The following is a 15,136-nucleotide window of genomic DNA, read 5'->3' as shown; positions in this document are numbered from 1 at the left end:
CCCTGATGTGGTACGGATCCCGTCCCCGGACAGAGGGTGGCAGACTCGGGCTCGGTGGACCCCACCTTCCTCTGTCACCTTCACACCACAGCGTTAGGAGCTCATCTGCCGAGACTCTGTGCCCAGGAGACCCAGGCAGTCTGCAAGGTCTGTGGTGTGGGAAGGTGTGAGCTCCAGCCAGGTCTTCCTTTCTCTTCCCCGCAAGGGTTGTCCTCACCCTTCAGAGTTCAAATAGGCACAGGGCGGGGGGGGGGGGTGGTGGAGCAAGGAGGAAGAAGCATCGGGGTTCCTAAATCACCTCAGTTGGGGCCATCGAGCCCACTCTCGGCGGGGCAGCGCTGCGGGAACTTTGGAGTCGAGCGTCCCTTCCCTGGAGCTATAAAATTAATAATGGAGTCAGGGCTCCCAGTGCAAAAACATTTCTGTCTCCACCGACATGCATCTTCCTGACAGCAGAGGAGGACGGAGAGCTCTGGCTAATAGTTCCCAGACCCACGCCTCTGGGACCGTGGAGGAAGGGCGCGCTCTCGAGCGCCTTCTCTGTGGATGGGCCCGTGTCTTTGGAAATTCCTGCCACTCCAGGCTGACACGAGCCCATATGTTGACCATTAGGACGGAAAGCAAGATTCACTTCAGCCCGTCATCCAATCGGCTGTTTCTCCTCCGCTTGACTTACGTGTTGTCAGTAACGACACAGATTTATCGAGGGGAGAAAAGAATGTTCGAGCCAGCGCTGGAGAGCCCGCACATTCACCTCCTCGCACGGCTTGGCCCTCGCGCAGCAAGGGCTGCAAACCCCAAACTAGGAGACGCGGCATCTCCGCCTCCGTCGGAAGAGTTCAGCCGACGACTCTGTGAGAGGCAGGAGAAGCCTCCGGGCACGGGCAAGCGGGGCCGGTAAATGAGCGAATCCTATCGTGGAACTAAAACGCTACGATCGGCCTCTTCCAGGCTTTCCATGTCTGTCACGTCTAGTCTACCCAGCTCAGTGCCCGCTGCCCCCACCTGCACCCTCTGCGGCCGCGGAACCTCCCCGAGAGCACGTCCCATTACAAGCCTGTTTCGCCCAGCTTCTGCCCGGCCTCTCTATTCCACTTCACTACGGATCCCGTTAAACCTGACAAGGCCAACTCCTCGCGGGCCCGCTGAAGTGACTCTGACGTCCCAGCTGGGTGGGCCGATTCCTCACAGGAGCTACTCTCACCTGCTGTCCTCGCCTTTCCTCCCTCCACTGGATGGAAGGTCTTCCCATTCTTCGAGACTCAGGCCCACCTCTGCACCTTCTTCCATAGAGCTCTCCTTGTTCCTGCTCCAGGCCCCCCTGCCCCCCTTCTCAAGTCCTATAATGCCTACCACGCAGGAGAGCTCCTACGCTCTTTTGACGTGTTTGAGGATTCCTCGTGCATCTTGTCTCCCCAGGGACAGAGGTTAGAGCTTGTATTTCTTCAGGGGCACTGCAGAGTGCTCAGCCGTCAACACAGAAATTCCTGATTCATTAAATATTAAATTAAAAACAATTTCCTAAAAAATGAAGAGTTTGGCAAGCGTTTCCTTGCCAAAGGAGGACATACTTCCCGGGGAGTGGTCACCGAGTCCTCAGGCCCTGTGGTGAAGAGTAAACTAACTAAGGGCCTGGTTTCGACTCGAATGATCTCACTCGATACATAGAGAACACATGCAGAGCTTGAGAAAAACAAGTTAAGGGAGTCTGTGCCATCAAGGTCAGGATCTGTGATCGCAAACTTAGAGTGAAATGAATTAACGATTCACTCATTCATTTATGGAATCATAGTAACCTTGGGAAATTTCTAGGTAAAACACTAAAGAGACCCAGAGAAGTTAATTTATCCATGGCTACTCGATAGTCATTAGAAAATTAAGAGGAAGCAACGGGTAGCACCAAGTAGCACCAAAGTCTGCTGATCCATAATGTCAGGCTTTTTCCTTAGGAATCTGAGATTTGCATAGCTTTAAAAAAAAAAAAAAGAGAGATTTACCACACTAGCACAAGATAGGTTTCATGGGGAGAGGCTATATGAAGTAAGCAAATACGTTATTTGATGATATGTTAACATCATTCTTTTGTTTGTAACATATTATTTTTTTCTATTACAAAAAAGGACAATTTGAAAGTTTTTTGTTGGTGTTATGTCAAAGACTTGGAAAATAGGAACATGAAAATTTTGTTTCCTTTTTCCAGGAAAAAAAAAGTTGTGTTTTTTTTTTTTTCAATTTTTGCAAATTCAATCTGATTGCCACTGTTGATTCAAATTAGGGCCCTTTTCAGCGTACGCTAAAAGTTCAATAATTCTAGTACATCTACATTCTGAAAGGTAAGGCCGACTTACAGATCAGACCTATAGCATACTGAAGTACTGGATGTAAGAAGTATTTTGCTTGCGTTAGCAACAAAATCAGATGAAGTAACAAGTAGTCCCACAATAGTAGTAAATGAAAAAGGCCCTGCCCGGAGTAAAAGAACTGAGAATTTGGTGGCAACTAAAAGCAATCGATATAGTCTCCTGCTGCGTAGGAACCCTCATCTCTTCCAGGACAGTGGCCAACGAGCAACGTCTTAAACTCTTTAAATGGTCCCCTAACGCACGTGAACATGAGGAAAAATTCCATTTTACATTTCCGCTTAAATGGGGATTTTCATAGGCCGTGTGTTATCACCAGTGATGAAAAAACATGCTTAATAATCACCTGTCAAAGAAACCGAGTCATCTCTAACTTAGGACACTGCACCAACATGACTAAGAATTCAGACGAGGAACATACTTCATGTTGTTTGTAACTTGCCACTCAACTCAACTCAACTCATGTCTATGTGTTAGGTGCTGGGGATCCAGTGGTGAACAGATATAGCGTGCCTGCCATCACGGGATCAGAGTCCAGTGGGACAGACAGCTAACAAATTTTAAATTAACTAAAACTCATGGTAAGAGTCAAGGAACAAGGAAGGCTTTCTGAGCTACATCCCCCCGCCCATGCATTTTAGGAGGACCTGGCGATGGGCCGATACACAAGTGACCTGCAGGTTTATGGCCTGACCAGTGGCGTGGATGGCTCTGCTTTCTGAGAAGAGGAAGCTTGAGGAAAACAAGTTTTGGGAGTGGGACAAATCAAGAGTCCAGTTTTAACAGAATCAGGTGGACAGTGACGTGAGCCACCGAGAGGAGCTGCTAGGCGGCGGGTAGGACCCAGCTGAGGCCCGAGAAGCACTTAAAACCATCATGAAGGAGGAGGCCACTCAAGGAGAAAGAGCAGAAGCAGGAGGGGAAGAGGGCCCAACTGAACCCTGCAGATCTTCAAGATCTACAAGGAGAAGAGGAGAAACTAGCAACTGAAAGTGGGGAAGACGAGCTAGCAGGGCAGGAGGTTTCAGAACGGAGGCGCAGGCCGACCGTATTACATGCCGCGAAGGCTCTGAGAAGAGGGTCCTCTGGATAGTAAGAAATATTACTTATGCAGCGCAACCGACAACGGCCCACGGAAATGCTGGCCTACAGGCCTCACCAACACATCTTTCATTTCATTCTCTCCTGGTCTAGCTCCCTTGGCGCTTTTCAGATATCAGTTCACGAATTTCTAAAATAAATCTCCATGCAGAAAGGGATGAATAAATAACCTATTCTTGAACTTTCCAAATGACAAGTGTGTGGTAAGACCTCCTAACAGAGCCGTGGCGCGAAGGCCGAAACCCAGATGGCGCCCCCTCCCTGTCTCCCTGTCTGGGCGTGAGGACACCCCCCCCGCCCCACACCTGGCCCACGGCCCGCGGCCGCCAACCACCCGACTCATCTGCAGAGACCGGGAGGCCTGGTGAAGGCCGAGGGCAAGGACCGAGTCCGCTTCCCCAGCTGTGTGTTCCGGAGGCTTACCAAACAGTCTGACACAGGAGGGGCTCAAGAAATACTTGCCCCATGAAGCAGCGAGGGGCTGGGATGTACGTGGGCATGGTGCATCTACTACGGACATGAGGCCCACCCAGTCCGACGGCTGACGCGCCCTCCCCGCGTTTTCCATCAGGTCACCGGGCGCAGAGCTTCGGCAAACCGGGCGGCGCCACGGGCCGGCTACGCTGGCGAATCCCCTAAACCTGGGAAGTGCGGCCCGGGGCTGCACGCGGTCGGCCAGGTAGGCTGCGTGGAGGAAGCAGCGCCACCCTAGCGCCTGGCCTGGCCGCTCATGGGCCGCGGCCGCCTCGGCTTACAGCAAACAATAGGTTAAACGAAGGCTGAGGCTGATCTTTTGAACTTGACTGGAGAAGAGGCGGAGGGCGGCCTGTTTCCTACAGCTGGAGAGGAGACCTCGGGGTGACCCCTGGCCCGGGGCAGCGTTTGTACATCGTAACGGGTGAAAGTGGCCTGTGATGAGGCGCATTCGCTTCTCTGGAGAGGGCAGCGGCATTCCTTGGAGATGGACTATCTCTAACTTGAGGGCCTCTCTGACTTACAGACGCCTGGGGCAACAGCCGCAGTAGATAACCACACGGCCAGGAGAAGCCGGGAAAGCCCGCGGCCCGGATCTAGGCTGCAGCGCGGCCTGCACAGTGTCACCTGCACAGCGTCCCCGAGGCCGCCCGTTAGGAATCCGGGGGGAGTCTTTAGCGATGGGTATCGGAGCGCTCGCCGCCCTCCACTGAAGGCCAGTGGAAAGTGTCTTTCGCCGCTGTTGCCATAAGAATATCTTCCCTTATCGTTTTTGAGCTCATCATTTTTTTTTTTAAGGAACAGTTAAGGCCGTCGCTGCTCTGCAAGACCCGAGCAGCCTGCAATCGCACGGGGCCTGCAGGGAACCTGCGGGAACCTGAGCCAGTGTAAGCGTGAGCGTGAGGCAGGCGTAGGGCCGAGCACCTTCACCTCCTCCCCGGGGGCCCTGCTCTGTCCCCTTCCGCTCAGATTGCAGACAGTAAAGTGATATAGTGAGAAAAGTATCAAAACTTTTGTTTTGATCTCTCTTCATTTTATTTACCAGTTACAGACCACACAGCCTCGGGCAAGTTCAGCAGCTTTTCGGAGCCTCCGTTCCCTGCTCTATAAACGGAGGGGCCTGCGGGGCAGGTCCAGAGAAGATGCCCAGAAGGTGTGTAGCGGGGTCCGGGCTCTCAGAGGAACTCCCCTATGTTCCCACCACCCTTCTCCCCATGGGGTCTGGGTCTGTCCTCACCTAGGAACACCCCAGGCTCTTGACTCCCCCTTCCACCCTTCTCGTCAGAATTCCCTCCTCCGCCTGCTATCACTCTCGCAGGACGTCACTGAAGGGCCTGATCATCTCTGTCAAGCTAATTCCAGTGAAAGCCCGGATGGCTGAAATCATTTGAGTGTGTGGACTCACAGACAGTGCAAGAGGGTTCCTGAAAATGCAGGGCCTCCATGCAGAACGACACCCACTTGCACTGGGCAGGCCAGCGTGGGGGATATTTTGGGGTGCTACTTGTCTAGAACACCTTCAGTAAAGATTTATTTTTTCCTTTGTAAGAGATTAGGTATTCCAAAGAATGTGCAGTCTCCCGGGATTTCTTCTTACCTAATATTTCTGAAAATAAATAAATAAATAAGGACCCAGGGACCGGCCTACACATTGATGCTCCCGCTGTGCTGGCTGCAGTTTGGGATGCGCACAGAACCTCCGCAACAGTCCCCTGAGATTGTGATTCGATAGTTTTCAGAAGAGGCCCTCGCTTTGGATGATAGCGGACTAGACCTGTAGCCTTCATCCGTTCCACAAACCGAAACGGACAAAACAAGCGGGATCCCTTCAGTCATATAAGGAGTTCACCTGAGCAGGAAGCAGGTGCCGCCTACCGAGAGCGAAATGACAGGCATCTGTTACCTGGCCACATTCAATCCGCTCGCCACCACTGCTGTTCTAGCGCCAACAGGGGGAAGGTACCCAATCAGTTAAATAGGAAGTGTGTGCGATAGCTTACGAAGTGAAATAAAACAGTACGGCCACAATAAAGCAGATTGGGTGGCATGAGATGTGATCTAGGGAAAGCTGAGTGCGAATTTTAATAGAGAAAACGGGGAAAAAAAAAGATAATTTGCTGTAAGTTTTACTGCAACATTCTGATCCATTTTAGGGCCTTGACACTTTTGAAGGTAACCCGGTTCAGACATGTGGGAGTTCCGCTTAGCAGAAAGCAGGCCCTTCCCAAGGCGGTGGGATTCTAGCGAAGGGAAGCGAGTCGCTTAGTGATGGGCCCACTCAGGAGCACGCACGTGCCGGGAGCTTCTTTACTACAGACCGACAGGACGCCAGCCCTGTAACCACCACCACCTTCCCTCCGGGACAGGGGTGCAGGGCTCAGAGACGAGCAACACCGTGAGTTATAGGCAGGAGGCTCCCCCCTTCTAACATCCCCCTGGCTCTGCAAACGGAGGTTAGAGGCTGCTCCAGGATGATTCTGAACCACCCAGGTCTGTTTTGACCCACTTTCTAGAATGCACACTACAGGAGTTTCTAGTAGAAAGTGGCCAGGATAGATCTTCATCTTTAGGAGGCCGTAGGTTACACAGGCCAGTGCAAGGCCCTCGGCGGCTGTGTGAGTGAAGCAGGCTTTCTCCGGGGAAATCTGCATCTCGTACATGGGGCTGTGTATACGTGGATTCAAGTATGAAGGATGCAAACTCTACTCTTTCAATAGCTGGAACTTCCGCCTACACGATAGCAAACACCACTGAATCATATTTTCCCTACGACAGTCACCTGATGGTCCATAGAATTAAAAGGAAAAGCTTTATATGGGTGACTTTGGCATTTTCTTAGGCCCAGCTATAAAAGGATATGGAGTATAGCTCAAATAAGTTGTGCATAATCTAGGAATCTTAATGGAAATCTGATTTAATACCTCGGAAGTGGCTCCTTAAAAAAAAAAAATAACAACAGGGTGACTCCTGGTTAATCAACACCAACAAGATCCAATTCACAACTTTTTAAAGCTAAAATGAGCCGAAATAGAACAGAAATAAATTAGGAGTGAATAAACTGTAAAACTTCTCTCAGAAAGTCAGCACGTGGACACCTGGGTGGCTCAGCGGTTGAACATCTGCCTTTGGCTCAGCTCGTGATCCCGAGGTCCTGGGATCGAGACCCACATCGGGCTCCCTACATGGAGCCTGCTTCTCCCTCTGCCTGTCTCTCTCTCTCTCTGTGTCTCTTGTGAATAAATAAATGAAATCTTAAAAAAAGAAAGAAAGTCAGCACCTGCCATAAGATGCCTCGTAGCAGGTGCATCTGGAGACAGAATAAAATGGTTAAAAGGATGGACAGGCTCCAGTTCAAGTCCCTGTTCAGCCTCCTAACCAACTTAGAGTTTTTGAACAAATTCTATAACCTTTTTGACAGAACCTCATCTTTTCCTCCCATAAAATGGGACAATAACATACCCATTTATAGATTCTTTGTGAGAATCCTCGACAGAAGGCAGATCACGTGTTACTGAATAGCAGGTACTGCAGATGCGTTTGCTATTTTAGGATCAAGAAACAGAACTGTTCTGTCCTAATACCAGGAGGAGAAAAAGCAAAGTGTGGAAGAGTAACTTCAGTGTCCCGAAGAGGCGACAGGGAATAAGATTCAGAGTCTCCTCTGTGGGGAAGACAAGCAAGGTCTCTGTGCCACTGACTCTCCATGAGGCAGTTAAGAGGTCATCAAGCATAATAACTGTTCACGTCCCTGTGAAAACTGCTTCAATCCAAAAGCCCAGAAAAGATGTCCTGGGGAAGCGGGTCCTCTAAGATTTGGAATGGGGGGCTGGCTTCACCGTGTCTTTTCAGAGCTAGCTAGTGACAAGTTGTGGTGTCAGGGTCAGGTGTACAGGCCAAGGGGTCAGACAGCCAGACACCCATCCCCTCCAAGACCAGTGAGAGCTTGAGCCAGTCATTCCCTTTTCTCAGCCACACAATTGAGATGATGATATCCAGGGCTGCTTATCTGATCTCAAAAGCTAAGATGTGAATTTGGTTCCTTGTTGATCAGCCAAGAGCCACTCTTTTTCTCCCCCCTCCCCTTTTTTTCCCCAGGAACTGGTTCCAATGCGCTGAGATCATTGGGTGGCTCTACGGATTAAATAAGACCATGTGTGCAATGATCTGAGCCCAGTACCTGGCACACAGGGGTCAATCCGTTGTAATTCCTAAAGTGATCAAGATGTCATCATCCCCGTGTCCTGTCTGAGGAGCCAGACACTAAACGGCTAGTTAATGGCAAAGGGAAGCCAGACTTCTGGGACATTCCTGTAGCAAAGTACAGGTTTCATGGTGATTTGGCTGAAATTTTGGCCTGACGGTAGGAGGACTCGTTAGAGGTCCCAAAGCATGTCAGGAATGCGGCAGGGCACAGCATCTGGTCCTTGGGCTCGGTACTTGTTAATCCGTAGGCTGCAGGTACAAACCCGCCCAAATGCTGTAAAGAATGCTCTCATCAAACCAGGAAGGAAATTCAACCACTCGGGGACAAAGGAGAGGCTCTGGACTTCTTGTGACGTTCCCTGGTAATTGTCCCCGGTGGTCAGTCTAGTGTTAGGAGCTGGCTGTCATCTGCACTGTTTTACTGGTTTCTTTCCAATTACTTTAGAACCAAAAACAAATTTAGAATTTAAATGCAAGGATGTTTTTCCTGGTAATGAATTCCCTTGCTTTCTACTAAGGCTGAGGAGTTGGCTCGAGCCAGGAGTTGGCTGTGTGCTCTCCATCTCCTCCTATCCACTGAGACTTGCACTCGTTCTTATTTTGTAGGACTCTTTCGCAAAGACTGTGCTAAGCCTGGAGCTCAGCGCTGCCCAGAGAGGTGAGAGGTGAGAGCGGCAGGTGCGTAAAAACCACACTGGTGGGGACGGCTACGTTGAGGCTGATGGAGCTGCTCTTTGAGTGAGTTCAAGACAGATGAAGTGCTGTCTGCAAGGGAAGGGTGTGGCTTTAATGAACAAAATGCCTCAAACACAGCTCTCATCCACTGCCCACCAACGGCCAAGCCAGTGGGGATGAATTTTCGCTTTCTAGTATTTGGCAACTTCTCAGCATAATCGAAAGAACGAGAGAGCGGGACGTATGGCAGCTCTCAAAACAGGCTAACTTTACAGCCCTGGGCCCCCCCTTCCGTGGTCACAAAGGTGGGATTTGTGACGGAGAAGGTACAGCGCGTAGCTGTACTGCTCGGGGCTGAAGGATCACAAGAAAGATGGGGGGGTGGGCGTCCAGCATACGTGCGTCCACCAGGTAGAGTTCTGTCCAGGCTGAGGGGTTTGGCTACCCTGCGCATTTGGACTCTTTGCCACGTACTTTCTTGGGTTCACCTTTCTCCAGAATCTGCACATTGTCAACCCATTTCAGCAGCTGCTTAGGAAAGCTCTCTGCGTGCTTCACGAATCATAGCACAGAACTTTGAACCTGGTAGCAGCTGGCTGCCCTTACAGAGCCGTCCGGCTGAAAACACAGAAGAACCGCGTTTGGGCTGTGGAGCACCCATCAGTGAAGGAATCAGGTGCTGTGAATCACGCGTTTCGAACTCACCTGCGTCTCGGTCCCTGATACAATAGTCTGGAGAATTCTCGAAATACACGAGGTCATTTTTGGTTGGCTTCTTGAACCTCTTGTTAGCCACCGTGAACCCCGTGCCATCCTGGTTCATGACGACCTGGATGGCCCCGTTGTACTTCCTCCAGAGATAATCGCCCGTTTTTCTGAAGTCCGCCATGGCCAGCCAGCATGTCCTCAGCGTACACGAGCCACTCACGCCGTGACACTTGCATTCCTGCTTCAAGAACCGCTTCACCGCCTGCCGGGAGAGACGGGCAAGTTCAGAGCAGGCGGACTCAAGGCCCTGACCTGGGCTACACTTTTCCTTACATCTGAGCACTCAGGAAGGGACTCTGATGGCAGAGGGGCCCGGGGCTTAGGACTGGGAGATGGTGGAGGTCCCTCTGGCCACCCCACACTGACCACAGTAGGTGGGGTCCTGGGGGGAGTCGCGGTGGGGGCAGAGCCTTGACCATGAGCGCTGTTTGGCTAAAGGGATAATGGGAACCTCACTCATTGGAATTGAAGAGGGCCGAGGGCCAGTTTGAAGATGAGAGAATGAATCCGAGTCCTCCCTAAACACACGTGGCTTTATTATATTGAGCGTGTCCAGTACGGCTCAGTAATGGCTAAGCCTGTTGCTTTCGCTAAGCTGGTAATAAAGATCGGAACTATTCAGAGGCTGCCGTCCGTGTTCCAGGCGCTGGGCTAATGCTCTCCACGCTCTAGCTCAACGACCGCAATCTTCGCGACAATCCTGTGCCACCATATTTATTTTGCAGATGACGGAGGGGCAAGTCTGAGGGAGGTCACAGCATTTGCCCAAAGTGACACGGCTGGTTTAGGGCAGAGCCTGGGTGCACCGGAAGTCAGCTGATGCCAATACATTTGGGAGATTATCGCCCAACTGTGGCCAAATTATTCCACGTAGATAACAGGGCTGAGCTTGCTCGGTCCTTTAATGGAGGTGAAGCAAAGGCAGAGGGGACAAGCCCGTCTCAGCTGGTTCGCAGCACGGGCTCCCTCTTCGTGAGGCTGTAGGCTGAGGACAGGGCCCCGCGGGCCTGGACCTGCCCAGGGACACTTCCGCGTGGGTCCTGGGATTAGCCAGCACACCTGTGCAGCCCCAGCGCAATTTTATGAGTGTTACGAGGGCCTGACCCATTTCTCCTTGGCTCGGCTAAGTGAAGAGAGTCATCAGCACCCATGGTCCCCAGAGACACCCGGAGCTACTGTTCTTCCCATTTCACAAGCGAGGAAACTAGGGATCGGGGAAAGACGATGACTGGCCCAGACTCCGAGGCCAGGATGTGGAACGGCGGATGCAAACCCAGACTCTGGAGTCCTTCCAGCTCATAATACGGACAAATACATGGATTTCCTCTAAATATTTTCTAACGGCATGTTTTCTGACTACAAACCTTTCTGTGTTCCCGTTTTCATACGATTCACTACTTTAACAATTGTCATCCTCCTTCCCCAACAGAACTAACTTCTTGTTCAACCAGTTTTTCAAATTATTATAATATTGAAAGAGCTTTTTGTTGCCCATTGTTGATCACGACTGATGATTAGGGGCTCCCCCTCCATCAAATACCCAGAGCAAGGCGACACACAGAAGGGCCGTGGGGGCAACCAGCCTTGGAGGTCTCACCAAAACCAAGCCTTTGGTCCTTGGCTCAGTCATGCAGCAGAGGAGGAGAAACCTGCCTGCCGAGGGCTCCCACCCTCTCTATTTTTGTATCCCCAAGACTGCACCTATGAGGGGTGGAAGGCCTAGGCAGGGGGGACAGTGAACTCCCTTGATGCATTATCCAAGGTCATTCCAGGAGACCAGCCTTCCAGGCTGCCTCACCAGGGTTCTTACTTTGCCCAGACCTGGTTTTGCCTTTTCTACAGATTCAGTTGCTTTTCTACCCAAGTGTGCAGAAAGGTTCTTCATTCCAGAAGGTCAGTCTCAATGAAGTTATTCTAGAGCCAAGACATGTCACGGTGTCTCTACAGTTGTGAATTCACTCACGCTCCTCCCAGGTTGGGCCTTAGCACCCTGTGTTTCCCGCGTTGCACCTCGTGGTGAACTGTGCCATATTAACATTTGAAATCTGTCCTCTGCAGCATGAGCCTGCCTCGAAGGGCAAGGACAGAGAAGTGAGCAAGAGGAATGTCCCTAGTTTGGTCTTCTGGGTCACAGGGATCTGGGGATACTAAAAGGAAGTCTTAGAATGAATTCCTTTTCTGGCACGACGCTCCCCCGGGTGCCTCCTTCCCCTTCCCGTATCTTTATATTCTGGGTATTTGGTATGAGGTTCCCTGGGTGACCTAGACAGCAGGACACAGCCACAGACGCAGCCCCAGGAGGGCCATCTTGGATCCCTGACTGCCCCATTTGGGTCCCACCTGTTCGGGAGTTTTCTATCCTAAGATCTCAATAGAGCCACACAGAACTCACTCCATGCCAAGTGCTTGGGAACTGAATATCCATTCTTCAAGGCTTGTTCCTTTTAAAGCCATGTTATTTACTCATAAACAACACTCTTAGGGATGCCTGGGTGGCTCAGTGGTTGAGCGTCAGCCTTTGGCTCAGGTTGTGATCCTGTTGTCCCAGGATTGAGTCCCACATCGGAAGTCTGCTTCTTCTTCTTCTTTTTTTTTTTTTTTTTTTGCTGCAAGGGGAGTCTGCTTCTCCCTCTGCCTGTATCTCTGCCTCTCTCTGTGTGTGTCTAATGAATAAATAAATAAAATCTTTAAAAAAAAACCCACAACACTCTTAGCTTTAAAAATGACAGGAAATATTACTGCTCTCCCTTTGTAATGCTAAGTTTCCAGGCTGTAAAGCTCAAAGCTGGTATTTTAGAGGACTAACTGAAACATCTGCGTATTAATTTAAAATTGGATCTTAAAAATACGTCTTACACATGCACCCGGCAGTGGCACACACTGCTGACCACCACCATCACTGGCAACCACCATTCCCTTCTTCCTTCCTAAGTTCTGTTCAGGTGTTGGGCAGCCAAGTGCTTCAGAACCGGCTGAGCCTCTCTCTGACCCAGAGAGGCCCAAATCAGTAATAGTAATTCCACGGTCCTGCTCCTGATTCAGCTGAGGCCGATATGTCGTTAGGTGCAATGTACAGCAGGACTTGGGCTAAAGACTTCTTTACTCCTTAAAAGAGACGTGGGAGGAGAAGCTTCTCTGTCTCTGGATGCAGCTCGCCGCAGCAGCCCCCTTGGGACACGAGGCAGCCAACTCAAGGCCAGCAATAAGCTGCTGATGGTGGTATCGAAAGATGGGAAGGACTGGGTTCTGGAGGACGTTGCTGAGCTGCTTGAGTGAATCCACCTTGGCCCGGCCCCGCCTCTGTACTTCTTGAGATCCAAGATATTAAGTTTGTGCCCCCAGGGTCTATTACTTATAACTACAAGTATTTCGACTGGAACCATGGTCAGTTTTTGATTGTGGATTAATCACAGGCTCCATCTGACAGTTAACCTTGGGGGAAAGTGAGACCTTCTCTTGATGCTGGGTTTGCTCACAGCTCCAGGCCCTGCTCTTAACACACAGCCGGTTCTGGGGTGGGGGGGTGGGGGAGACGGGGGCTCCATCACAGCTCGGGGCCACCTCCGCCTCTGGGTTTGCAGACTTGAAATTCAAACTCGAAACTGAGAGGGGGACAACACCCTGCTCAATCAGAGAGGCACAGGGAAGGGGACCTAAGCCTAGGTGGCCTGATTTAGAGAGTAGCTAACACAAGAATAAGGAATGGGACTGAGCAACTCATGGTGACTTTAGGAGCTTCCTAGTTTAGAAGAATTCCCATGATCAAGTGTTACAATACCGTTGTCACAACCGCTGCCACCGCCACTTATCTGTCACAAGTGGCTTACACGTGTTATCGAATTACCACAATTAGGCAAAATAGGTTATGATTCCCATCCTATACTTATGAAAACCGGGGCTCTGGGAGGAAGTAAAACCCCCAGAGTTACCCAGATAGTCAGTGGGTCGGGACAGAACGAGGGTGTGAGTCCACGTCTCCCTCCCAGGTCTGCGTTCTTTCCAAAAACATTTAAAATCCTATAGAAATTGCATTGTGCTTTTCTGAAATTTTAAATCGTGCGTACTGTTTCCCTCCATTCTTTTGAATGAGTCAAAAATGAACAAGGCAAGATTGCCTGCATAATGGGGAGGAATTATACTAGAAAAAAAAAGAAGGGTCAAGCTCTGAATGGAATAGACTAAAACAACAGGAATCTGGGGATTGTTCCCTGGCATCTGCGGAGAGCAGACCAGTGATTCTTATTCCGGCCACACATTTAAATCCCCTGGGGATGGGTGCCAGGACCCAGACCCGCCTCTCCCTGGGCAGAAAGAAATCGGAACCTACAGGCTGGGAGCGGGGCGGGCCGTGCGGCTACCAGGGGTCTCAGGTGCTTCTAACAGGCAGCAGGGTGGAGGGTCCTGCACCCTGAGCCAGGCAGGCCCCACAGGAGGAAGGAAGCGGCTGCACAGCCTGAGTCCCATCCCATCGGGGGCCGGGGCGGAGCAGGGGAGCCGCTCCTACTGCAGGGAGCAGCATTACGTTTCTAGGAACAGGGATGGCTGGTTACGGAATTGAAGTGCCTACCCTGTGTCTCTGAAGTGTCCTAGTGTCCAGGAAGAAATGGCTACAAGCAACAGTGCTCATGCTGCTTTGGAGAGAATCAAAGATGGGGGTTGGAGCAAAACCCAAGTGCCTTTAGGGGACCGGGCTTCAGTGGGGGGCCTGACCCAGGGGACGAGCTCCGGGGAGTCTGCACAGGCAGGCGGCAGGAGGGGCACAGCCACAGACTTACCTGCGGGTAGAAGGAGGAGTGAGCAGGGCGCAGGGCATGGGGTCACCCAGGGGTTGGCCCACACTCGGGGCTTTTTGTGTTTGTTGGGTTTTAATCATGATTTTCAGAATTTTTAATTAAAGAGATATGTGCGCACGGTTTAAAAATATCAGCTAGTCCAGGAAAGATCAGGGCGGAAGGCAGGAACTTTCTGTTGTACCCTTCCCCCCCTCCCCCTGCTCCCAACTGCACAGCACAACCCCAGGGTTGGTCACTCAGAATGAATTCTGCTTTCACCCTGTCTGGCAGTTACCTAAATGCTTGTAGGACAGCTCTGCGCTTGGGGAGGAACAGAAAACGGCATCCCAAGGCACCAGAGGGACAACTGTCATAATAACTGAACAAACCCGAAGTAACCACGAGGTGCGGAGAGCCCCCTGGAGGGTGCCGTGCCAGACTGGCACAACCGAATGTGGCGGCCTCGTGTGTCCCTACTACTCCACACAGGGTATCGCCTAAGAGGCTTCCTACAGTGGTTGAGAATTTGACTGAGTCCTCACTTCCCCCACCCCGCCTCTCAATAGGGTTAGATCAACTAAAAGGGTTAGGCAACTAAAAGGCACGAAGCTGAACAGCCCCACCTGTTCTTGTTCCAAAAGTCCTAGGTACTGTGTCCGGTGAAGATTTTACAGTCCCTCGTCCCTCCTCCCCTTCTCCCCTTCTACTTCCCAGTCTTCGTCAGCGGCACCTGTCCTTCTACAGGGACAAAGATGAGAGCATTCAAGTCCTATCCCGTGACTC

General features: G+C 51.1%; 1 protein-coding gene across 2 annotated transcripts in view; it reads right to left on the bottom strand.

The window, feature by feature from the left end:
* Positions 1 to 15,136, bottom strand: part of WNT2 (Wnt family member 2) — a 48,841-nt gene that overhangs the window by 12,061 nt on the left and 21,644 nt on the right. For both annotated transcript variants that reach the window (XM_072783319.1, XM_072783320.1), the window contains exon 4: positions 9,519 to 9,783. In XM_072783319.1, coding sequence (XP_072639420.1) covers positions 9,519 to 9,783 — 265 coding nt within the window. The remainder of the gene's footprint in view (positions 1 to 9,518; positions 9,784 to 15,136) is intronic.

The sequence above is a fragment of the Canis lupus genome, chromosome 18, assembly GCF_048164855.1.
Source record: "Canis lupus baileyi chromosome 18, mCanLup2.hap1, whole genome shotgun sequence".
Lineage (NCBI taxonomy): Eukaryota > Metazoa > Chordata > Mammalia > Carnivora > Canidae > Canis > Canis lupus.
This window is presented reverse-complemented; position numbering and strand designations above follow the sequence as displayed.